Source organism: Erythranthe guttata, chromosome 9 (assembly GCF_056151865.1).
Source record: "Erythranthe guttata isolate IM_541 chromosome 9, IM_541, whole genome shotgun sequence".
Taxonomy (NCBI): Eukaryota; Viridiplantae; Streptophyta; class Magnoliopsida; order Lamiales; family Phrymaceae; genus Erythranthe; species Erythranthe guttata.
In genome coordinates, this window is record NC_142541.1 from 16,240,145 (window position 1) to 16,263,051 (window position 22,907).

At 38.6% G+C, this 22,907-nt stretch overlaps 6 protein-coding genes across 9 annotated transcripts; 3 read left to right on the plus strand and 3 right to left on the minus strand.

Annotated features, from left to right (window-relative positions):
* Positions 1 to 1,003: 1,003 nt before the first annotated feature.
* On the minus strand, positions 1,004 to 2,867 carry LOC105975874 (threonine synthase, chloroplastic). Its single transcript, XM_013001113.2, has one exon. The coding sequence runs from the start codon at positions 2,712 to 2,714 to the stop codon at positions 1,152 to 1,154; it is 1,563 nt and encodes a 520-aa protein (XP_012856567.2). The 5' UTR covers positions 2,715 to 2,867; the 3' UTR covers positions 1,004 to 1,151.
* A 991-nt stretch (positions 2,868 to 3,858) lies between these two features.
* On the plus strand, positions 3,859 to 5,612 carry LOC105976100 (Mitochondrial substrate carrier family protein). Its single transcript, XM_013001390.2, has one exon. The coding sequence runs from the start codon at positions 4,338 to 4,340 to the stop codon at positions 5,355 to 5,357; it is 1,020 nt and encodes a 339-aa protein (XP_012856844.1). The 5' UTR covers positions 3,859 to 4,337; the 3' UTR covers positions 5,358 to 5,612.
* Positions 5,613 to 6,418: 806 nt separating this feature from the next.
* Positions 6,419 to 9,177, minus strand: LOC105976050 (PHD finger protein ALFIN-LIKE 3). The gene is made up of 5 exons (XM_013001331.2): positions 8,928 to 9,177; positions 8,768 to 8,800; positions 7,336 to 7,564; positions 7,042 to 7,177; positions 6,419 to 6,923 (listed from the first exon to the last, which is right to left on the minus strand). The coding sequence occupies exons 1-5, from the start codon at positions 9,019 to 9,021 to the stop codon at positions 6,642 to 6,644; spliced, it is 774 nt and encodes a 257-aa protein (XP_012856785.2). The 5' UTR covers positions 9,022 to 9,177; the 3' UTR covers positions 6,419 to 6,641.
* A 462-nt stretch (positions 9,178 to 9,639) lies between these two features.
* LOC105976116 (F-box/FBD/LRR-repeat protein At1g13570-like) lies at positions 9,640 to 12,039 on the plus strand. 4 transcript variants are annotated; one of them, XM_088823155.1, is made up of 6 exons: positions 9,640 to 9,732; positions 9,928 to 10,000; positions 10,100 to 10,972; positions 11,067 to 11,219; positions 11,412 to 11,453; positions 11,540 to 12,039. In XM_088823155.1, the coding sequence occupies exons 2-6, from the start codon at positions 9,929 to 9,931 to the stop codon at positions 11,924 to 11,926; spliced, it is 1,527 nt and encodes a 508-aa protein (XP_088679281.1). In that variant the 5' UTR covers positions 9,640 to 9,732; position 9,928; the 3' UTR covers positions 11,927 to 12,039. The 4 variants fall into 4 exon arrangements, with proteins under 4 accessions (XP_088679281.1, XP_088679283.1, XP_012856862.2 ...); XM_088823157.1 differs by lacking the exon at positions 9,640 to 9,732 and having other exon boundaries at positions 9,739 to 10,000; positions 10,100 to 10,313; positions 10,395 to 10,972; XM_013001408.2 differs by lacking the exon at positions 9,640 to 9,732 and having other exon boundaries at positions 9,739 to 10,000.
* Positions 12,040 to 12,241: 202 nt separating this feature from the next.
* On the minus strand, positions 12,242 to 16,275 carry LOC105975942 (phospholipid:diacylglycerol acyltransferase 1). Its single transcript, XM_013001197.2, has 6 exons — positions 15,538 to 16,275; positions 14,407 to 14,629; positions 14,044 to 14,327; positions 13,631 to 13,961; positions 13,277 to 13,536; positions 12,242 to 12,921 (listed from the first exon to the last, which is right to left on the minus strand). Exons 1-6 carry the CDS (start codon positions 15,960 to 15,962, stop codon positions 12,438 to 12,440), a joined length of 2,007 nt encoding a protein of 668 aa, XP_012856651.2. The 5' UTR covers positions 15,963 to 16,275; the 3' UTR covers positions 12,242 to 12,437.
* On the plus strand, positions 16,006 to 21,978 carry LOC105971992 (uncharacterized). The gene is made up of 4 exons (XM_088822805.1): positions 16,006 to 16,167; positions 17,898 to 18,637; positions 18,726 to 19,112; positions 20,607 to 21,978. The coding sequence occupies exons 1-4, from the start codon at positions 16,006 to 16,008 to the stop codon at positions 21,976 to 21,978; spliced, it is 2,661 nt and encodes an 886-aa protein (XP_088678931.1).
* The last annotated feature ends 929 nt before the right edge of the window (positions 21,979 to 22,907 follow it).

Consider the following 22,907-nt stretch of genomic DNA (forward strand, 5'->3'; position numbering starts at 1 on the left):
GCACGCGACTTCCATATAGCAGTCAAAATCGAGCTGGAACAAAACGAATTACACTTCATTCTCTTCCATTGTTTCTCTCGCAGGAAACCCCCATTTTTTCTTTCCATCTTATTTCCTCTAAACCCTAACAAACCCAAATTCTTCTTCAAATCCTCAATAAGCCCATCAGATTTCTCTCTAAGCCCTAGTTCGTAATCCCACAAATCCATAAACCCATACGAAATCCAAAGTATTGAGTTTGTCAAATCTGTTCAAATCCAGATTCTTGCATTGCGCGGTTTTAGGAAGAAAAAAAAAACTGAGGAGTAATACACATTTGAAGTTTACTTTGTGAAAATGTGAACTTTTTTATCATTTGGCCAAAATCGAAGATTATTGTAGCACAATTGTGACGTTCCAACTCCACAAACGTTCCAAAACATCTGGAATTAGGGTTAAGGCGATTCTGACTTGCCTTATTTCACTTCAATTGGAGGATTCGAAATGGAAATTCGGGGTAGGGTTTACGTTCATAAGAAATTACAGAGAATTAGGGATTTCATAATACAAATAGGGAAGAGAGAATGAGGTGTCACTCCTCATGCTTTTAGACCACCAAATGGTTTGGGTGTGTGTTTCAGCTCGACTTTAAATGTCACGTGGTTAACCGGAAAGTTGACGGTCGAATCAATAGTGTCAAAAAGTAAAAAGAAGAAAAAAAAATGAGGACTAAAATCGTTTTAGATGCCAAGTAAAGCGGCGAAAAGTGTAATTACCCCTGTTTACGTACCGTCGATGATCGAAAGAGAGAAGAGAAAAAAGATCATATACTAGAAAGACAAATGAAAAATTGAACTCACACATAATACACACACAGATGTGTGTAAAAAGAAAGGAAGATAAACAGTGTGTTCATTCTTGCATCTATCCTTGTATGCATGCTTCATCATTCACTAAACCATAACACGCATCAAACGATAAGTCTACCGAAAAGCCACATCAGTTGCATGAAATTCTTGAATTCAAAAAACATAGTTTCGTTAAACAGAAAACTCGGAATCAAAAATCGCGCAACGATATCCATGAAAAAAACAACAACAATTATAATCGGGGAAAAACCAAAAGGGATCGCCTCTTCTAAAAAAGCTAACCAAGGCAACACGAAAACTTACTCATTGCACCTTGGAATCTTTGCTTAGCAGATACTTCTTCAGAACGTCCATAACCGAACCGAAATCGGCCTTAACATGCACTGGCGGATTCGCGTACCTACACTCCATATCCTTGATCGCATTCGAATGGTAATCGATCTTCGACTGCGTGAACTTCAATCCATGCGCGGTACTCACAACAACAGTCCTATCTGTGGGCCCGATAACACCGCTGTTCCTCAGCTTGATCAAAGCAGACAAAGCGACTCCGGTATGCGGGCAGATAAACATCCCGGTCGAATCAGCTTGCGCCATTGCGTTCATCAGCTCCTCCTCGGTCGCCTCCTCGCAAATCCCGTTTGAATTTTGCAGCGCGAGGACGGCCCTATCGATCGAGACAGGGTCTCCGATTTGAATGGCGGATGCGAAAGTGGTCCCTGCTTTGACGGCTTTGAAATCGGTCCACCCCGATTTGTAATGGAGGTAGAGCGGATTCGCGTTCGCGGCTTGAGCGCAGACGAGCCGGGGGATTTTATCGACAAGCCCTAGCTCTTTGCACATTTGGAAGCCTTTGTAGAAGGCGTATATGTTGCCTAGGTTTCCGCCCGGGATGATTACCCAATCGGGCACCTGCCAATCGAATTGCTGCAATATTTCAATGGCCGCGGTTTTTTGCCCCTCTAATCGGAGACTGTTTAAAGAATTGGCCAAGTAGATAGGCAGCTCCGATGTGACTTCGCGGATCAACTGCATACAGCCGTCGAAATCGGTGTCGAGGCTAAGAACGAAGGCTCCGTTTGCGATTGGCTGAACGAGCTGGGCGATGGAGATTCGATTCGCGGGGAGGAAGACGATGGATGGGATTCCGGCGGAGGCGCAGTAGGCGGAGAGGGCGGCTGAGGTGTCGCCGGTGGAGGCGCAGCCAACTCCGACGACCGGGCGGTTCATTTTGCGGAGGCGGTTAACTTGGCTGACCAATACGGTCATGCCGAGATCCTTGAAGCTGCCGGTGTGGCTGATTCCGCAGTGCTTGACCCAGAGATCGTTCATGCCCAGAAACTGTTTGCCGTAACGCTCAGCCCAGAAGAGGTTGGAGTTACCTTCGAAAGCGCTGACGATGTCGTCGCTGTCGATCTCGGGGAGGACCCACTCCTTCTTGGACCAGACGCCGGAGCCGTACGGCCAGGTGGTCTTGCCCACGCGCGAGTCGAAGAGGGAGCGCCAGTACTCGCCGTCGAATTTCTTTAGGGCTTCCATGTCGTGCTGGACGTCGAGGAGGCCGCCGGAGCGGCTGCGGTAGACGATCTCGTCGAGGGAGTAGGATTCGGTGGAGGTGGGCTCCGCGTTGAAGGGGACGTACTTGGCGGAGAAGTTGTGGGAGGAGGTGTGGCGCCGGGCCTCGTCGCGGATGTTCTCCTCTGTGCGGCGGTGCTTGATTGGGGCGGCGGCGGCGGAGGCATCGGAGGAGGTGGCGGTTGCGCGGATGGAGAGGGGGCTTTGAGGGGCGGCGCGTACGGCGGAGGAGTTGTGGGGGAGGGGTTGTGTAGAGAGGAATGAGGATCTGAAAATGTGAGGAGCCGCCATTGTTGAGAGAAGTGGAGGTGGGCAATGTGACTCGGAGTGTCGAATGATTTTGGATGAGATTGTTTTTGTCAGGGACTTTTTCGTACTTTCCTTATTTCTAAGGGTTAGGCTTTTTGTGTCTTTTCATTTTTTTTTTCTTTTTTTCTTTTTCTTTTTTCATTTTTAATGTCTAATTGTATTTTTTTTTTTTTGCCAATGAAAGAAAATAAACAAAAAAATATGTACTTATGTAAATTATTTGTTACATTAATATAAGCTTTTTAAAATACTTTGTAAAATATTGCAAAACGTGTACTAAAAAATGAATGCAATGATGATCGCTGTCCGGATTACCACGGGACGTACAACGAGTTGACATATTTCGATCCAATTTTGGAGGATTTCTTAGAGTCCGATCGAAAGCATGTTTTTCTTGTACCCTCGTATCGAAAGCATATTTTTCTCATCAACGTATATTTTTTTTTTTTTTTAGAGAACATCAACGTACAAATCTACTTTTCAGTAACATTGCTTCCATCCTTTGACAAACACTTTACGACACCTACTAATTTGACTTTCAGAATGCTAAATCTGACATCAGTCCAACTTTTTTTCTTTATAGCTCGGCCGAAACTTTTCAAAACATCTTTTAGTCAATCGACTCAGACTCTATAGAAGGACATCACCGTATCTTAGGTGTTTGGCGGACGGATCAAGATTGTACATCTCTCCCCAATAACTTTTTTTTTAGAATTTTCATCTCTTCTAATATACATTCTTGTAAAATATATATATATATATATATTGGATATTTGGTATAAAATTAATTTATCTATAGTATTGATTGTATGTATTATATTCTTGAAATATTGAAATAGTATGATGGGCTTTCATTCAGTATTTGGGCTTTTTTTCTATCCATACTTCCTTTTTGGGCCCGTACAATTCACTTTTGGGCCGGTACGAATCCAGTCAGACCCGACCCGGTTTTAATTTATTTATGTTAATAATAAGTCATAATTCATGAAATGCTAAGCACATCGTTTAATTCAAATAATTAATATCTTTTTTTTTAGTGATTGAATTTTCGAAAATATTATTTCCTTGAAAAGGATATATACTAAATAAATAATATTAAATATTAAAATATTAGCTTCTTGCACAAAATAAAATACCGAACCCTCACATTTGATATTACACACATCCGTATCTCTCTCTCAGTTCAAACAGTGTCAGCACTGTAAACCTATAAAAATAACCTACTTTTACCGGCGAGATCCGATCTTACGCCGGCGAGACTTTCCGATTGGGTACGGATTAGTAATCTGTTTTCCGGTAAGAAGTTTTCGAGAAATGCTATTACCGTTTGTGTTAATTAACTTCCAATCGGAGACATGGTTCCACAAGCGCAGGAAATCGATTCCCCCCTTCGTATGAATCCCTAAAGTTTGCAATTCGTTTGATTTTGGCCTTTTCTCTCTCTAACATATGTAATTATCCGTTACCGATTACCATTTTTTGTTGTTTTCTATGCTTTTCTCTCTCTAGATTTATGTTGTTTGTCATACAAGTGAATAGTTTATATCTATAAGCAAGTGATTTAGGGCTTAGAATTAAACACTTTTGAACAAAAAACTGGAGAAAATGAATCTAAGTACTGCTGAGGAAGAATCAACAGCACAAGAAATTCACATTCCAGCAGATATAGACTGGAAAATGCTGGACAAGTCAAAGTTCTTCTTTCTCGGGGCGGCCTTGTTTTCCGGTGTTTCCGCCACTTTATACCCTGCGGTGGTGTTGAAAACCCGTCAACAGGTTGCTCAATCGCATGTTTCGTGTGTGAGAACCGCGGTTTGGACGGTGAGGCACGAAGGCCTTCGTGGATTGTACAGAGGCTTCGGAACCTCACTGACGGGAACTATACCTGCTAGAGCTCTATACATGACTGCGCTCGAGGTCACCAAGAGTAGGGTTGGGACCGCCGCCACTAGGCTCGGATTTCCCGAGCCTACCGCGGCAGCAGTGGCCAACGCCGCCGCCGGTTTGAGTGCCGCGATGGCGGCGCAGGTGGTGTGGACGCCGGTTGATGTTATCAGCCAGAGGCTAATGGCTCAGGGGAGCGGTTTGACTGCGTTGCCTTGTAAATACATAAACGGGGCCGATGCATTCAGGAAGATTTTGAGCACGGACGGTGTTAGAGGGTTGTATAGAGGGTTTGGGATATCGATCTTGACGTACGCGCCTTCGAATGCCGTATGGTGGGCTTCTTATTCGGTTGTGCAGAGGCTCGTTTGGGATGGAATGGGGTGTTTTCTTTGCAAGAAAGGCGAAGAAAAGATCGAAAATGGAGTTGATAGTGGATTTAGGCCGGACGGTAAAACGGTGATTGCAGTACAAGGGGTGAGTGCAGCTATGGCAGGTGGGGTTTCGGCTTTGATCACAATGCCTCTGGATACAATCAAGACGAGGTTGCAGGTCTTGGAGGGGGATGAGAATGGTAGAAAGGGGCCCACTTTGGGGCAGACGGTGAGGAATCTTGTGAGGGAGGGTGGGTGGTTGGCTTGTTACAGAGGGTTGGGTCCGAGGTGCGCTTCCATGTCCATGTCAGCAACTACTATGATCACTACTTACGAGTTCTTGAAACGGCTCTCCGCTAAGAATTAAAAAGTTTTTTGACTATCGTGTGACTGAAAAAGTTAAAAGATAGAAGAACAGGTTTCGTTTATTTTTTCTTGGCTTTTGATTTAGGTGGTACGTCTAACTTTGTTTTCGTTAAGGTTTTTGCCGATAGTTTTCTTATTTTTTTCTTTTCATAGCTTTGTTTGCTTTTTTTTTTTTTTGTATGTATAGAGCTTCTGTATATTCTCTTCCCCTGGTTAGATTATCAATGTAAGGCAATTCTCAAACAGTTTTTTTTTTTCTTTTTCAATTTTGACTGAGATGTAAACTTTGCATAGTTTTTGTTGATTGATATCTTGACTTGGAAATGTGCTGTCCACAGCTAACTAGTTTGTGCAAATCTATTTGGAATAGTTTGAATATTGATTGAGTGTGGATTGTGTTTGGATTTTTTCAAAGTTGTTTCCAATTTGTGGGGAAACACCACAAATTTGACTAAGTATTGAGGGATTAAGAAAGACTTTTAGGTAGGCTGATGTTGATGGCTGCCTATTTGTTTAATTCTAGCCTATCATAGGGGATAACTTCTGCTATGTTCTTGACAAAGAAACTTTCTTAAAGAATACATGTAAATTGTATTTTATGTGTGTATGTATGTATTTTGTGGAGGTGGGGGTGGGTGGGGGTGGGGTTGGGGTTGGGTTATCAAGAACTTGTTTTCTTTTCCTTTTGTATATTTGTTTTGGCTGGAGGTGGGGTTGGGTTTTGGAGTTGGATTTGTGCAAGTGGAATACATGCTGGAATAGGATTTTGTGAGAATATTGTATCGTAACGAAAAAATTTGTTCCAAAATCGGAAATGAAAATCAGACGCATCATTCGAAATTTTCATTTATTTATCCACGAATAATATAAAATACATAATAATTAAAATCAAAAATTGAAATGAAAAAAATTGGCTTCAACATTGGTAACTTTTCGAGGCATCTGCAAACTTCAAAATTTTCGTTCCAGTTTTCACTGTCGAGCAAATGACTAAAGAAATCGAAATTACGACTCATTAGTGAGGGCAACGGGAAACCACTCAAAAACCATTGGGACCACACATTAAGCAAGAATTTGTCACCGGATCATGAAAAACATTTTAATTCCTGTTCCAAGATAAACATGATTACAAGTTCAACTATCCTACTTACACTACAAACAAACAATACTCTATACCAACTACCAAGAATCGAAATCCCTCCACCAGTTCAAAAGTAACACGTTCACACAGGTTAGCCTTAGTACTCGAAGAAAGGAACTAATTGAGCATGATTAATTTTCTATACTAAGGGCGAAGTTTCTTGTTGCTAGTGCAAGAAGGGCACTTGTAGTGCTTGATATGCTCAGCTTTCGCAGGAGTAATCTTGACGCATTTGCCATGAAACCACTTCTCACATAAATCACAGCAAATCCAGAATTCGTCCGATGCATAGTTGTCGCCACAGGCCCCACATAACGTCTCCCCGTGCTCGTCTTCTTCATCTTCTTCTTCTTCTTCATCCTCGTCTAAGCCTTCTTCGCCTTTTCTCTCTGGCCTTGAAATTTTCCCCATTGTCTCGGATGTTCGCTGAAGCCAAAAAACAGAAATCAAGGTTGGTAATAAAATCCAAGGAAATTAGTGAAGCGGAGTAAGAGAATATATTTCGGTAAAATACATAGCCACTTTGAGATAATCTTTTCCCTACCGATTTCGAGCTTGACTTCGACTTGTTGCTACTGTGATTTGAGACTGAAGATTTCTCTTTCTGTTGTGGTTTAGCAGCACCGGTCACAACTTCAAACACAGTCGGGAGATCATTCATCATGTTGAAAAGCCGCTTCCTGCCCAATAAAAGATCATCATCATCATATAACATGACGTAAAAACGAGTAAAGCAAATGCTCGACTTTACTGCTTTCAGAGAGACAACGAGCTAGTAACATAACTTAGAAAAGATTGTAACAAGAAAATTGGTTTAACGAAATAGCGTAGGGCCCACCTATCAGCTTTGTCGAATCCAAATCTGGAGCCAAAGTAGAAGGCTACAGCAAGCAGCCAAGCATCACTGTGGACACAAACTAAAGATAGCCAGTCCTTTTCTTGCATTCCATCTCTAGCAAAGTTGATTCCGAGCGCAGGCTCAGGGAGTTCGGGAGGTACTTCTTCGGCAGGCAAATTGACCTCCCATTTCTCACTAGGTAATCCGTACAAGCATAAATTCTCCTTCTCTGAAACGGAAAGCATGGATAGTTCTCATTTCATTAAAATCTCGTGGGCAAAGAAAATGAGCAATACATCTTAAAACTCGAGAGGCTAAATCATGAAACTAGGTAATCTGTACCAAGAACACGCTTGGACTAGATGGAAAAAAATACTATAGTCGAAATTATTTAGCATTTAGGAATCGTTACGGATTGTGATTTTCGTATTCTGTTAAAGATGGATCTTGTGATATCCTCATAAATATATCACCACAGAGTAATAAACACAATGTTTCATAAGCAATATCTCACAGCAATGAATTGAAATCCAAAATTCGGATCGAACTATAGCAACATCTTTTTTTTTTCTTTTTTTGTTTCTATTCTCATCGAACTCTCTCGTACTTTCCATTACTTATTTTTAATTTAATTTCACTAGTTTGCTGAAATCAAGGCTGTGCGAAATTTCCCTTGCTGGTAAGTACTGTTTATTAAGTTATTAACTGGTTCACACTAGGAAATTACATGAATTGATTAGCAGTTTAAAAAGGCAATGAATCCGACAGAGTCGTGTGTGGATAAATACAAGATGCAAAAGGGAGAAGGCATTAAACTACAGAAGCAAAAACCTCCAACAATTTGTCGCTTACACAACCAGAGGCTTACATGAGCTGTAGGTACTCGACATAAATTGAATTAAATTCCGGAAAACACAAACCTGTCGCAAATTATGCAACTACTTGGCAAAATGAAACAAAATGTAGACCGAGAACAATGTTTGAGCAGTCATATAGCTATAAATTCTTATTACGTTAAAGAGAAATACGAAGAATTGAATGTGCAATCATGATAGCACCTTAAATCTACAAACATAGCAAGCTAACAATTAATCTCTACCATGAGTCTCAAACCAATTAGTTATGAACCCCGACTACTGCACTCTCGATTTCAACGCAAACTGCAGTCAACAATCTCGGAACCACCACATTTTCATAATTTATTGAAAATTTCACTAAATAAATAGCATATCCAAGTGACCCCGTTAGTACGAAAACAAAATATAAACAAATCTAGTCGAATAACTAAAAATTCAGATATCAAAATCTCAAGTAACTGACACTCAATCATGTTGTTTAACCAGACTTAAAAATGGAAATAAAAAAAATTAATGAAAATAAAAATAAATAAAATAAACTCATTAGCTCCGAACAAGTAAGAGAAAGATCATACCAGGATCGCACTGCTGGTAAAATTCTTCAACGTCTGCAAAATTAAAATTAGTATCAGCGCAACGAAGCAAGCTTTTCTAACGCCATGAAAAGTGAAGCGGAAAATCAATTCCACAAAAAAATAAAAATACACACACACACACACACACACACACACAGACCTGTGGTGAGGGCTTTGATTAGTCCAGTTCTTCGGCCTTTAAAATCCCTGAAAACTTCTTCAACAGTTCGAGGATTGTACCCTCTCTCCAACATTTCTTCGTCTTCTCGATCTCCAACAAAAAAAAATGGTGGAAAAAAAGCAGAAAAATAATTGCTGGGTTTAAGAGCAGAGAATAAATGGGAATTATAGAAGCGGATTTGAATCTAATGAACAAGGACAGGTTTAACTGTATTTGAGAGTTGGCTCATGAGTCCGACATTTCAAAATTACGAAATTCTCCCTTTTTCTTTTTTTTTTTTTTTTTTTTTTTTTTTAATTAAGCCTACCCCTAAGGTTTAAATTACGAATACCCATCATGTTTGGATAATTACAATAAGTTCCCTCAATTATAAATTTTCTTACATGTACATTGTACACCCTTATGTGCTCAAATTTATTTTAATCTTTTAGATTCCGTGAAATGTTATATAGTTCTACTCATTTTACGTAAAAATGTAGTTTTTGATGCACCACAATCTGATATTTACAAGTTAAGACGCATCTAATGATCATCTTATTTCAAAGTATGGAGCTTGAATGGGATAAAATGGGTACAAACTGAAAAATATTCCACGTATCTAGAGGATTTCACTAAATTTAACAATGTAAGAATCGACCTGTAAAAAAAATTAATAGTTAAAGGATCGTAAGGAATGTTTTCGTAATTTAACATTACCTAAAGGCGATGCCGTAATTTAAACTTTTTTTTCCCCAAATTTATTTTGGATTCAAAAACAACTTTTATTGGCTAGACCTAATTTCAGGTAGAATTTAAACCCAATTACACTTCTCTTCTTCGCGCTATCCCATAATCTTGTTAGCCTAGAAATCTTCAAAGTTTGATGCTTTTCAATTCCGACTTTTCTCTTGTTGTTTATTTTTTTGCAATTAATAATTGACGTTCAAAAGCTGGTAAAATTATAATCTTTGGCACATTAATTATCGGACATGTGTGATAGGATGGTGATGAAGAAGCATAAGGCCGATCCAATTACGCGAAACCCTAGAGGAGGAGGAAAGAGGCAACAGGTGGTACGTAATGGAAATTTCTTTTCTTTTCTTTTTTGTTTTGCTTTTGTTGGTTAATTCATACTAAATACTTATGTGTGATTTGATATTACGATGATGTAGGAAAGTGAAATTGATAAGTTGCCTGATGATTTACTTATTGCTATCGTGTCTCGTATGAGCATTAAGGACGCAATCGGGACGAGCATTCTTTCTCGTAGATGGAGATATTTGTGGACGTTTGCATATGGGTTGAGATTTGATGATAAGGAATGTACAGATAGAAATAGATTCAATTTTATAAGATTGGTGGATCGTGTGTTCAAGTTGCATCAGGGTAAAAGTGTTGACAGTTTGATTCTTCGTTTTTTTAATAAATGTAAATCGCCCTATTTTTATCCCATTGGTAAATGGATAGATTTTGCTCTGCACAAGGAAGTAAAGAGATTTGAATTGGATTTGTCTGGTGCCTCTTGCAACCACGAATTTCCTTGTCTTTTTATGTTGTTAACAAGATTTCCAATTGACAAGGTTTTACCACTATTCGACACCCTGAACGTGCGCGAGTCTTTGCCTCGTTACCTAAGATCCCTTAATGCCTTTATTTCTCTAAGATCTGTTAGATTGGTTAATGTTGCTATTAAGGATGAGATGGTTCAATATTTTCTGGCCTCCTGTCAATACATTGAAAAAATATGCATAAGGGGCTCCAATGCTACGAAAGATCTCGAATTTGTCGACCCTTTGCCGTATTTGAAAGTATTGGAAATATCAGAGTGTTGCAACATCCAAAGCCTGGTGATATCTGTTGTGAATCTTGTCTCGTGTACATACGAAGGATGGAAAATGAAAATCGGCTTGCCATTCAAGAAAGTTCCGAATCTCTCCGAGCTAACTCTTGGTGGGAGTTTTTGTGGGTCCTTCGTTTATGAACCTAACAAACACTCGAGCTATTCAGCTCAACTTGTGAAGCTTGTGTTGAATATTCCACATGTGGTAGGTTAGCATTCATTATATCTCTTGTATGATGGATAACTAATCTCGGCAATCATAACAATTACTGACATTTTTTTTTATTTTTTTCGTGCAGAGCGCTTTGAGTGTAATTGTTCCTCGTGAATTACCTCAGTTATACGCTCTCAAGAGGATGGAATTGAGCGTCATGTCACATGTTGGGCGAAGTCTTCTCTTTTGGACATCATTGATCGAGGCTTCTCCTCAATTGCAAGAGTTTAAAATCAAGGTCAACGTTGTAAAAATTGCGTTACACTTCTTGTTAGTCAAACTTACGTTTCAGTTTTAACTATTTGATGAGAATTGAAAATCAACAAGTGAAGTCAGTGTGATATGTTCCCTTTCGCCCGAATTACTTTTTTTCTTTTTTTTTTTAACAATCCTACTCTTACTGATTGATGTATCTTTCACATCGTGACAGATAATCTACTTATTGCGCTGCTCATCGTCTACCATTGGATGGGTACTAATCAATCTAAATTCTATTTTTTTTTATATTTGTTTATTTGTTTTAAATCAAATCGATAACTCTATTCTTGGCTGTGACAGAATTTATTGCCATTTCCTGAAGTAACTTCAGCAGAGGCAAATATGTTTGATCATAAAAATCTCAAGGTAATCGAAATGGGAGGGTATTGTGGGTGTGCAAGTGAAGATGAGTTTCTTGTGCATGTGTGTAAGATTGCTGCCACGTCACTTGAGACTGTGATTATCGACACCGACTGTGGTTACTATTGTGATCCCGAGTGCTCATCTTTTTTCGTAATGTACAAACTGAGAGTAGATGGTAAAGTGCCGATGGTGAACGAGGGGGGGACGACTCGTCGTGAAGAGCCTATTGAGTACGGGGATTTGAATCAATTTGACGCCAAAAAGCATGCCGAGAGATTCACTTCTAGTTTTCGGTCATCGGAAATAAAATTTGTCATAAGATGATGTGTAGATGTTTTTCTTAATTTATTGTTTTATTAATATCTTTATTCAAGATTTAAAAATTCCACTAATTGCAATCATAATGTCTATATATCTACTTTAGAAATAAAATTTAATACACATGTCTATATATTGGGCAAAAGAATTGACTTAAATGTATGAGCATAATTGAATTAGGAAGACAAAATAAACATATATGACGATAATACCCTTATATTTAAACATGATAGTAAAAGGTAAATGAAATGGTGATCTGAAAAATAATTCATCAAATTTGAAATAGTTTTGGGTAATGCAATAAAAAAAATGACTCCTTGGAAATACTAATTCAATAATATTAGTACAATGCGAAGCACTTCAAAATCAGAGCTGTTACAAAATTCAAAGAAAAGTGAAATAGAGGAGATGCTAACTATTTAGTATACATGATGTGATGTGTGTATTGAGATCACTTCCATTTTGTACCATAACATTGTTTTTATCTTTTTTTGGTTACTATTTTACGTATAAATAATTATAGAGGCAAATCGATCTTCTCGGACCACTTAAATATATCCGAATAAACGCGGTCCCCGCCCAACTCCTCCCCCTTAGCACCCGCCGCAACCCTCATGACATCCTCGATCAACGCGAAGTTCCCCATGATGTCGACGTGGGCCCCGCTCTGGGTCCCGCGTCCTTCTAGAAGGGTTGCGGGGGGTGCGTGGTCGTACTCCCTCACGTAGGTCTTGCTTCCGGAAGGATTGAACCGGGTTTTGCCGCGCCAACCTTTCGCGCTCATGAAGCCTGCGCTCAAAACGGGGACCGTTTCGTCACCGTCGACTGTGAAGACGCCGCCCTTGAGGCACCCATTGTCGAGCTCTTCGGCTGCTGACGTGTCGATTTGGAACGGGATGTAGCAATCTGCCGCGGGGACCTGCTTGTACACGTAGGCCCGCTCCGTCGGGATTCCGATTCCGTACATTGAGAAGACCTCCATGTCGGGAGCATTTGGCAACCTGCATATAAAAAAAAAAAAACAGATTAGAAAACAATATATAGGGAAGTATCAAATGTTGTTTTAAATTTATTGGTGGCGTCCGATTTTTAATGAGGTTATGACCATTTTTTAGTCCGAATTACGGAATTAGACAAAATTCAAAGCTATCAAGATTGTAGTTCTTTGAGTTAGCATTCAAATCCAACTTGAATCGGCTAGACTGAATATCGAGGTCCGGGGTTCTGCATGAATGAATGGACACTGTCTACAAGCTTGATTGTTTGAAAAAGGGTTCAAAAATCAGAGTTAAAGTCGAAATGAAACCCGTAAAATTGAATACATGTATAGAGAGAGGGGGAGAGAATCATTTTAACCTTGTTTCCAATGGATTCGACCAATACTTGTAGTGTTCGTACTTGGGGTCGTCCAAATTATCGGCAATCCCGTACGAGAAATGAGCACTACCACGCTCCATCATTTTAGGTGCAACGTATTGAAGCATATCCAGTATATCTCCCGCGGTATAAGCTTTGTATTCAGCTACCGCTTTGATTCCACTAATCCCCATGTCATGATACTCCGTCCACACATCTCTACACGTATTGTTTGCGACATTACTACCCTTCACAGCATCCTACATATATAATATAACAGCCATTCAGACAATATCAATAGCAAAACCAAATGATATAACTTTTTTAAATTAAAAAAAGAAGAAAAAAAGTTACCCTAAAATCAATCCTCAGAATCTCGGAAGAATCTGCCTTGGCCACGTCTTTTCCGAACGATATCATTCTCCCATAATGGACATGTTTTTGTTTCGATCCTATGTTTCCATCTTCGGTAATGACTGATTTACTATCGGTATCGTTGTTAATTTGCTTTCTTTTGTTAGGCGAATATCCTTGCTCGGGCGACCAGTCGAGACCACCCCAAATTGTCTCTCCACCTTTTGGTATCATAGACATAGTCGAATCCCATGTCCTAGTCATCCTCATTATGTGCTGTAATGTTTGTATCCGAAATAAATCCTTATCCAATACACCCGGTGCAATTGCCCTACAATAACCCGAAAATCGGTTAATCATCTAATTACGTCACACCCAAAAAAAAAAAGGGGACACTGTTTTTTCAAATGTACCTGGCAACAGCTATATCTCTAGCTTCGGCAGAGAAAAGACCAGAAACGGCTTTCGGAACACCTAAAAGGGGCCCACCGATGTTCATAACAGCCTTTATATGCTTCGCGCACCAATCAGGCCCACCCCCACCCCCCATCGGAGGGGGCGCCTCCACCCATTTCATAAAATGCAAAAAATACAAAACACCCATCGAATGTGGGATTATTACAGCCTTGTTGCCACCGTTTGTAGCAACCATTAGTTCGATATTACTTTTTATTCTGCTTAATGTCTGATCACGCACCTGAAAAAAAATTAAATAAAATATCAGACAACGAATTAGCAGACAACTTTTTTTATATGTTAAACCATTTATTAATTACCTCTGTGTTTTGAAATGCGAGCCTCCAATCGTATGAGGCCATGTACATTGTTTTCTCTTCATATCCGATTCGAGCAAGATTAGCGATTAGAACTGCCCAGACAAAGTAACCTGGAGCAAAATAATCTGCAGCGACAAGACCAGTGACTGACCTGACTCTTACACCGGGTGGATCTAACCCACTTTCGTTGTCCAACGACATATGCTCCACCCAACATAAAGGTCTACGAGGAAAAAAATATTTAAAGAAAACCTCGTAAATAAGACGCAAGAATTACCTGCTCTAATGTTTCTTTAGATAATGAAGAATTTAGAGTACAGAACAAAGAGAACATCCTCTCACAGAAACGGTATTAGGATCGACGAAACATACATTCACGTAAAATGTTTCCGGGAAAAGTGAACAACTGAGTTTCTTGAGTTGAAGTATGTGACGGAAAAAACATATATGTAAAGAGGTAAAACTAAGATAAGTGAATGAATTTCGAAAAGAGGAAACATGTGCAGTTCCATCACTTAACTAACACGGGTGTGAATAAAGTTTCGATCTTTCAACTTTAATAAATTATCCCTCTAATTTCCAGACTAATCGATCTGGTTCTTTACTGATTAATCTTTTCATCCACTCGAATCTGAGGTCGTTGCTACCACTTAAATTACCAAATTAGTATCGGTATGAACAATAGCAATCATTCATTGCACTAACGCTCAAGAATGCACAAACTGGCTAACGTATCTCCTAATCAACTACCCGTTGATCAACTACAAGACATGAGAAAATTCAAGTGCCGTTGGTTCAACAAAACAATTGCCTCTTTTCCAGACAATAAATGAAGACTAAAACCACCATAAAAACACATTTTTCCATACAATCATTCCTTTCAAACTCAACAGTTCTACAAATTCTTCACACTGAATCTAACTTCTCTAAATCCAGATACAGTGAATCTATTACCATATTAAGAGCAGCATGAAATATGAAAAGCTTTTTTGACCTTTTCCCTTTTTCAATTAATCATGACAAAACCCTTAACATGTACAAGGCAATCTATATATTTAATTTCCAAATCAATTCATTCCGAATGTGAAATTAATTCCCCAAATAAAAAAAAACATAAATTCTTTTTTATACCTCTTGTAGACTTCTCCAAAAGTGCCTCCCCACAGCCTTTTTCTGAATAAGCCATCAGCACAACTATGCCCTTCCCAAAGCTCCAGCCCACCGGTCACAATTCCGGGCACAAATACGACGGGGTGCTTCGCCTGTAAACCCTCCTTCTTCAATTTCACCCCGGGCGGGTCGGGCATCGGCCCGGTTATAGCCTCTGTGACGTATTGAGGGAAAGAAGAAGGCATCATATTGTACGAAAACAATAAACCCCACCACACAACACATATGCACCCAATGAACCAGCAGCAACTATCCACACATGACCATTTGCTCTGTTTTTCCGGTTTTTCCGGTTTCCAGGTCTCGGGTTTTTTCTCGTCGTAGTCGTCCGCTGCTACGCGCGCTGTTTCCTTCTCGTGGACCTTCCTTCTTCTCAATAGAGACATCGAATTGCCCGAAAATGAAAAAAAAAAATTCAAAATTACCGGAATGAATCCGTCAATTGAATTTGAAATCGAGGAGAAGGAACGAAGTGGCTGGTTGCAGCTTGTGCGTCTGCTTCTCCTAAGATCTACGTCGCTTTGCGACGGTGGTGGAGGTGGCGGCGCTGCGGCGGAGGGAGTGGTGGTGGCAACTGTCGAAGGGTTGGGGGTGTGAGGAGCCGAGCAGCAGAGTGGTGTTTCTACATGTGGTGACGTGGCTTATTTTGACGGTCCCATGCTCTCCGGCACGTTTGAGCTGTTGTACGTGTATTATTTCATTATTATATTCAACCGGGTCGTGATCTGGAAGTCTTGAACCGGGTTCGGATCTCCCACCGGTTTTCTTTTCTCCTTTCATTTGATTTTTCTATAGTTTGAAAGTCAACAAAATGATATTTAATTGATAAAATATGTTAGCCAAGATATTTATGTTTCTAATTATAACTAAGAAAATAAAATTTGGAAATAAAAAAGCATATATTTATGTTACATGTTGCCAACACAAAATAGATTGGATTGGAGTGGAATATTCAAATTTGACATGTTAATAATGAGGTTTATTCTATGTTACATTTCAGTAAACTTCAACGGATTATATTCTTCCATATATGTTTAAGATATATTTTTTAATGCAAAAAATGCACAGCCAATTATATACGTGTGCTCTGTAAACATACGCTCTTGTATGTTAATTAGCAAATTATGCAAGTGACGTAAACAACACTAGGCTAACCACAATATAACGACTATTGACAAATGGATTTGAACTTGGATAAAGTAATTACAACAACCTCATAACTTTTTACTTTCTTACGAAAAAATCCCTCATTTAGTACGTAAGTTTAACAATGTAAGAATGAGCATGTAAGATAATACATATACCTAATAATAATGAACATAGATCTCTCTAGGTGGGCCTTAGTTGATAGTTCCAAAACAAAATTGTTAATTTGCTGAGCTTTAGCGTGACCAACTTGTTTGGGCTAAAGTTTAACAAATATAAACTTTCATTTAATAAATAACAACAAGGCCCAAAATAGATCTTAAAACCCCTTTATATTTTACCATTCTAAGAACGTGCATGAAGTTGAGGAGGCAGCCCTTTTCCCCGATTATCCATTAATTTGATATGATAACATAATATTTGTGGGTCGACCCGTCAGGTTATTGGGGATACAACACCAAATAAAGTTTAATTATTTAATTAATAATGACTAATCTTCCCAATCAAACGAGGCTTAAGAGTGGTTGGTGGCACGATTAAGCGGTCATTTGAGAGCTTAATTGCTAATAAAGAAACAATCATAAAATACGATCATTAAATCAATTACAGGGTTTGGCCATGTGGTTTGATCAATAAATCAATTAATTAAAGGGGCTTACTATTCATAGTGCGGTTTTTTCCAGCTACAGTGCGAAATAATTCATTTGTCAAAAAACACTTTAACCTTTTACAAAATCCTCTCAACCTCCAAATATTTCGACTTTCGTAGATCGTGATTTGTTTTCGTAGAAATCAGTTAAAACCCAACGATTATCAAGATGGCCAACATCGATCCCGTAAATGAGGTAAAAAAATACGTTTTAGTGTGATTTTTTTCGATTTTCAGTCGTTTCGTGTAGAATATCACGAAATTATTCAAGTCGTTTCGTGGTGTTTTGCACGAAATGAACACTTTATTCGTGTTTTCCAGTCATTTCGTGTACAATACTACGAAATGATACCTCTTATTTCGTGTAAAGTCACACGAAATAGCAGTCAAAACAGTTTTGTTATTCATTTCGTGCAGTACTACACGAAATGTATACATAAATTTCGTGTCATTTTACACGAAATACCTAGTATTATTATTAAATTTTTTTGTGCAAGTATCTAACCTTTTTTTTGTATTTACGCAGCCATATGACGACAATTTGTATTTTGATCCCTCGGTTTTGGATCAAAATGAATATGAAGATTTCTCTCACTTCTTCCAAGTTGATATTGTGTTCGGTAGTAGGGAAGAATTAATCAACTGGGCGAAAGCAACTGCAGTTAGTCATTGTCACCGTTTGATTTGTCAGTCTAAAAGGGAGAATGCACAGTACATGACGTGTGACAAATACGGACATGGCCGACAAACGAATATCGATGTGGAAGATCCTAGAAACACAGGAACAAAAAAATGTGGTTGTCCGTTCAAATTGATTGGCAAAAGGTCAAGGTTTGATGAATTATGGCGGTTGACTGTCAGCGATGGCAGGCATAGTCATCGTCCGGCTTTGTTCCCTCACGGACAAGGTACGACTAGTCGTATAACTCCACAACAGAAAGAAAGAATTAAAGAATTGCGAAATTCTCATGTGAAGCCAATGCTGATCATGGATAGATTGAGGAAAGATGATCCGTCGATACAAACCTCTATGAAGCATGTTTACAATGAGTTGGCCAAGATTAAATCTGAGGAAATGGAGGGCATGACTGTTATTCAGTTTATGATGCATAACTTTCAACAAGGCGAGTATCGATATTGGCATCGCGTCGATAGTGAAACGAGCAACACGATTACAGATATTATGTTTGCATGTCCCGAATCTATTAAGTTATTACGGCTGTTCCCGTATGTTATATTGATGGACTGCACATACAAAACCAATAAGTAAGTAAAAATTACGATTGTTTAAATTATGATTATTGTGTTTTAATGTCTTGTATTGTTTAAATATGTAAAAACAACATTGTTGTAGGTATGGAATGCCTCTTTTGGAAATAATTGGGATAACTCCAGTTGGGACGAATTTTACAATTGTTGTTGCATTTATGTCGCATGAAGATGCAGACACCTACGAGTGGACTTTGAATTGTTTGAAAGAGTTGCTAGATGGTGTCGAACCTGATGCGATCTTGACAGACAGAGAGTTGGGTCTTTTTAAAGCATTGCCAAATGTCTTCCCATTTTCGTATCATATGTTGTGTATATTCCATATAAACATAAATGTTGAGGCAAATGCGACGAAATTTATGGGAGGCAACAAGGACCAAGGTCTAATATTCCGACGTGTGCTGTGGGCTAAGTTGGTGAAATCAGAAACCGAAGAAGAGTATCATTACAATTACAATGAAATTGTTGGACGGTATGCAGGGTATCTGTTAAGTGTATATTTATATACTTAATTGTACCTTTTAATTGGAGCTTTTGGTGTGTTTTAATGATAATTGGTGCTTAAAATGGTTATTATTTGTATTTTAGGTGCAAATTGAAGAATGTAAACTTTTGGGGTGAAAACAGCAAATTCGGAGAAAAAGTGGGCCAAAAGTGAAATAATCAGAATTCTGAAGAACAGAAGGCCGCGCGGCCGTGCGGGTTTTAAGCTTATATTTCACACGGCCGTCCGGATGGGCGTAGGGGCGCAGTGAAGGAAGTTTAATTACACAAGGAAACCCGCCCTATTATATTTTTGCACCCTATTTAAAGGCCACAAACACACAATTAGGATTATCTTTTACCTTTTATCTTTATTTTTAGTTTTTATCTTTCATCTTTCTACACGCGATCAAGGAGCACAAGAACGAAGACGAAGACTTGACGAATCTTCATCCTAGTTCTCCTCTTTGATTTTTATTTATAGTTTTTATGATTTTTCGTATTTTTATTATGCTTTTCGTAACGAACATGAGTAGCTAAGTTTTTATTCTAGGATTTTATTGGAACCCTATATGGTAACTCGAACCTATTTTTCTACTTTTATGCAAGTTTAATTCTTCGATTATTTCTTCTATCTTGATCGTATTTAGTGCATGAGCGTAGCTAACTTATGTTGCTATTTGTTATTGTTAGAATTGATTGACAGATCGTTTTAATAATTAGAACAGGGATAGAAGAGCCTTCGAGTAGTTTTTCACCGAATGTGTGTGTTAATTGCATGTATTATCGTAGACATACAGATAATACCTTAGGTAGCCGTTTGCGAGACTTGCTATTTAATGCTTTATTTATACTAAGTTTGCATAGACATATAGTGAATCTTTTATGAATAATAGGTTTATAGCGCAACGACAGCTGGTTATGAATAATTTTGTGTCTTGGGTTAATAATCGGGAATCGTAACTTGCATGATAGGAAATTAATTGGGTGAAGAATTATCGCATAGGGGGAAGATAAAATCCTAGATCCGTTTTATATTGATATTTTCTCGTGATTAATTGCTTTCTTAATTATTTTAATTTAATTAGTTAATTAATTTGACAACCTTGCGTAGGCTGGATAAAAATCACAATTGTTAGGATTTGGTACTTAGGATTAAATAATTTCCGTATTCCCTGTGGGATCGACATCCGACTCTCACGAGTCTACTTTACTACTTGTTTGCGATACGTACACTTGCGTGTTGGTATTTAGCACCCAACAGTATCCTAGGCTGATACAATATTTGAATGATACGTGGTTGATATACAAGGAGAAGTTTGTTCGAGCCTATACTCGCAATGTGTATCATTTTGGCAACACGAGCACTAACATGTATTACATGTTTTAGTTATCTAAATGATAAAATATATTATATAAAAATAATATTTATTTTGTAATTTGATTGTCGTTGTATGCTTTGATTGTTTTTGTAATTGGATAGGGTGGAGAGTGCTCATTCTTCAGCGAAGGGTTGGTTAAATGCTTCGACCGGAGGTCTGGATAACGTGCAAGGCAAACTTTGGGACCAAGTTTATATCCAAATTAGTCAGCTGAAGTGCGATTTTTCATTATCATCTAAGATAAGGAAGCATACTGCAGCATGGCCGTGTTTTCAGGGTTTGATTTGTTATGTTACGCATCTGGCATTAGAGAAATTGAATGAAGAGATGGAGTCCCCGGCGATGCAAGATCCGAGTATTTGCACACACTATCTTTGGAATACTCATGGGCTGCCATGCGCGTGCAAAATTGTGCAGAAAATGGAAGATAATGACACGTTCGTCATTTCAGACTTGCATCCATTCTGGAGTACCATGGCAGTTGAGCCTTCGGAGCTACCTGAGTATCAAGTAAACCGCGAGCAGATTGTGGATAGACAGATTGATGACCTGAATTGCAATTTGAAGAAGATGAATTACACGAGTAAGATAAATGCCGTGGCCTCATTGCGTGGCATCGTTTATCCGTCTACGTCGCATCTGTCCGAGCCATCATTTGTTAAGACCAAAGGACGACCAAAGAATAACTCGACAAAGAGAGACCCTTCTGGATGGCAGTATCATATTGATGAGGAGACAATTAAGTCGTCTTGTGGTTCCACGGGTCGCCAAACCTCATTTGGTGCAAAGATTCCTAAAGCAAAGGTTGAGAGAAGCACTGATGGAACGCCTCAATCGAAGATGAAAGGTCGTGGTTCTCGTATTCCCACACAAGAATCTGCTGCCCCTACAATACCTGCACATGAAGGAATCGACTTTTATTCTTTCGTGCCCAGATTTATGGTCCGTCTTATTCAAGATTATGTTAACGTGATGGCGGATGGCAATTGTGGGTACCGGTGCGTTGCTCAAGCCGTGTACGGGGATCAAGAAAGATGGCCGCAAGTGAGAGGGGAGTTGCTTATTGAGTTATACGAGCATGCTAGTGTCTACACGACGATGTTTGGCAGTACCGGATACGTTGAGGTCATATGCAAGTGTGACTGGACCTCAGGGCCTTGTCCACAAGCTTATTGGATGGACATGAATGAAATGAGATTGGCCATTGCTACCAGATACAGTGCATTAGTGGTACTTTTGACTCAAGTAGGGAGTATGACTTACCTTCCTATGTTTGGCAGTGGTCACTTATCATGTATGATTGTTGTGGCATTGCACAACAATCATTTAATGTTTGTTAATTTGGTCGCGAATAGTCCACTACCACCAATCCATCCGGCATGGGTACACCATAGAGCTAAAAACTTGAGGCACTTACTCAAAACGTACAAGCCCCGACTACTCTTGTACGAACAATTAAAGTCTGGTCGGTAGTTCAATTTGTAGTTGTATCTGAAATCTAGTTGAATTTGTATTTGTATTTGAAATTTAGATCAATTTGTAGTTGTATTTGAATTCTAGTTCAATTTGTAGTTGTATTTGAATTCTAGTTCAATTTGTAGTTGTATTTGAATTCTAGTTCAATTTTGTATTTGTATTTGAATTTTTAGGTCAATTTTGTATTTGAAATTTAGATCAATTTGTAGTTGTATTTGAATTCTAGTTCAATTTGTATTTGTATTTGAATTTTTAGGTCAATTTGAGTGTCTGAAATAAATTGGTTAATTAAAAAATAAATCAATTAGTGATTTCGTACTGAATTCCACGAAATGTCACTTCATATTTCGTGGAAAAATCTACGAAATATGGTCTTCCATTTCGTAGAAAACTCCACGAAATATGATGTCACATTTCGTGTACGTTTATACGAAATACACGATTTTTTTCAATCTAACAGTTTCGTCCTTCGTGTTCTATAACAATAAACACTTATATTTCGTGTGAAAAGACACGAAATTATTGAGTGGATTTCGTGTAATAATACACGAAATAGCAGGCGAATTTGTTTTTTTTTTAGGAAAGTTACAAATGAAATAAATCGCACTGCAAGCCGGTAAAAACCGCACTATGAATAGCATTTCAGTTAATTAAATCAACTAATTTAATGAGCTATTGTTTGGGGATTTTTTTCTTTTAAATAATGGTGCACGTGAGAAAATCATAATCTCGTCACGTGAAAACTCAACGGCTCTTATATCGTCTCATTGGGCCTAGGCCTTTATTAATTTATGACCCTTGGATCTCTTTGACTTGGGCCCTTTTACTGTATACCTCTTGTAGAAACTTTTTTTTTTTTTTATTAATATTATTATATAAATATATATTATTATTGATATTTTACTATTCTGCAATTAATTCAATTA

Coding starts and splice junctions, on each gene's coding strand:
- LOC105976050 (XM_013001331.2), bottom strand. CDS start 9,021: ATGTTGGAGAGAGGGTACAATCCTCGAACTGTTGAAGAAGTTTTCAGG. Junction 7,565..8,767: donor TTACCAGCAGTGCGATCCTG/GTATGATCTTTC, acceptor TTTCCGTTTCAG/AGAAGGAGAATTTATGCTTG. Junction 7,178..7,335: donor GGATTCGACAAAGCTGATAG/GTGGGCCCTACG, acceptor TTTATTGGGCAG/GAAGCGGCTTTTCAACATGA.
- LOC105975874 (XM_013001113.2), bottom strand. CDS start 2,714: ATGGCGGCTCCTCACATTTTCAGATCCTCATTCCTCTCTACACAACCC.
- LOC105976100 (XM_013001390.2), top strand. CDS start 4,338: ATGAATCTAAGTACTGCTGAGGAAGAATCAACAGCACAAGAAATTCAC.
- LOC105976116 (XM_013001408.2), top strand. CDS start 9,917: ATGTGTGATAGGATGGTGATGAAGAAGCATAAGGCCGATCCAATTACG. Junction 10,001..10,099: donor GAGGAAAGAGGCAACAGGTG/GTACGTAATGGA, acceptor ACGATGATGTAG/GAAAGTGAAATTGATAAGTT. Junction 10,973..11,066: donor TGTTGAATATTCCACATGTG/GTAGGTTAGCAT, acceptor TTTTTCGTGCAG/AGCGCTTTGAGTGTAATTGT.
- LOC105975942 (XM_013001197.2), bottom strand. CDS start 15,962: ATGTCTCTATTGAGAAGAAGGAAGGTCCACGAGAAGGAAACAGCGCGC. Junction 13,962..14,043: donor AGAGATATAGCTGTTGCCAG/GTACATTTGAAA, acceptor GGGTTATTGTAG/GGCAATTGCACCGGGTGTAT. Junction 12,922..13,276: donor TCGAATCCATTGGAAACAAG/GTTAAAATGATT, acceptor TTTTATATGCAG/GTTGCCAAATGCTCCCGACA.
- LOC105971992 (XM_088822805.1), top strand. CDS start 16,006: ATGAATCCGTCAATTGAATTTGAAATCGAGGAGAAGGAACGAAGTGGC. Junction 18,638..18,725: donor TGCACATACAAAACCAATAA/GTAAGTAAAAAT, acceptor ACATTGTTGTAG/GTATGGAATGCCTCTTTTGG. Junction 19,113..20,606: donor TACAATGAAATTGTTGGACG/GTATGCAGGGTA, acceptor GTAATTGGATAG/GGTGGAGAGTGCTCATTCTT.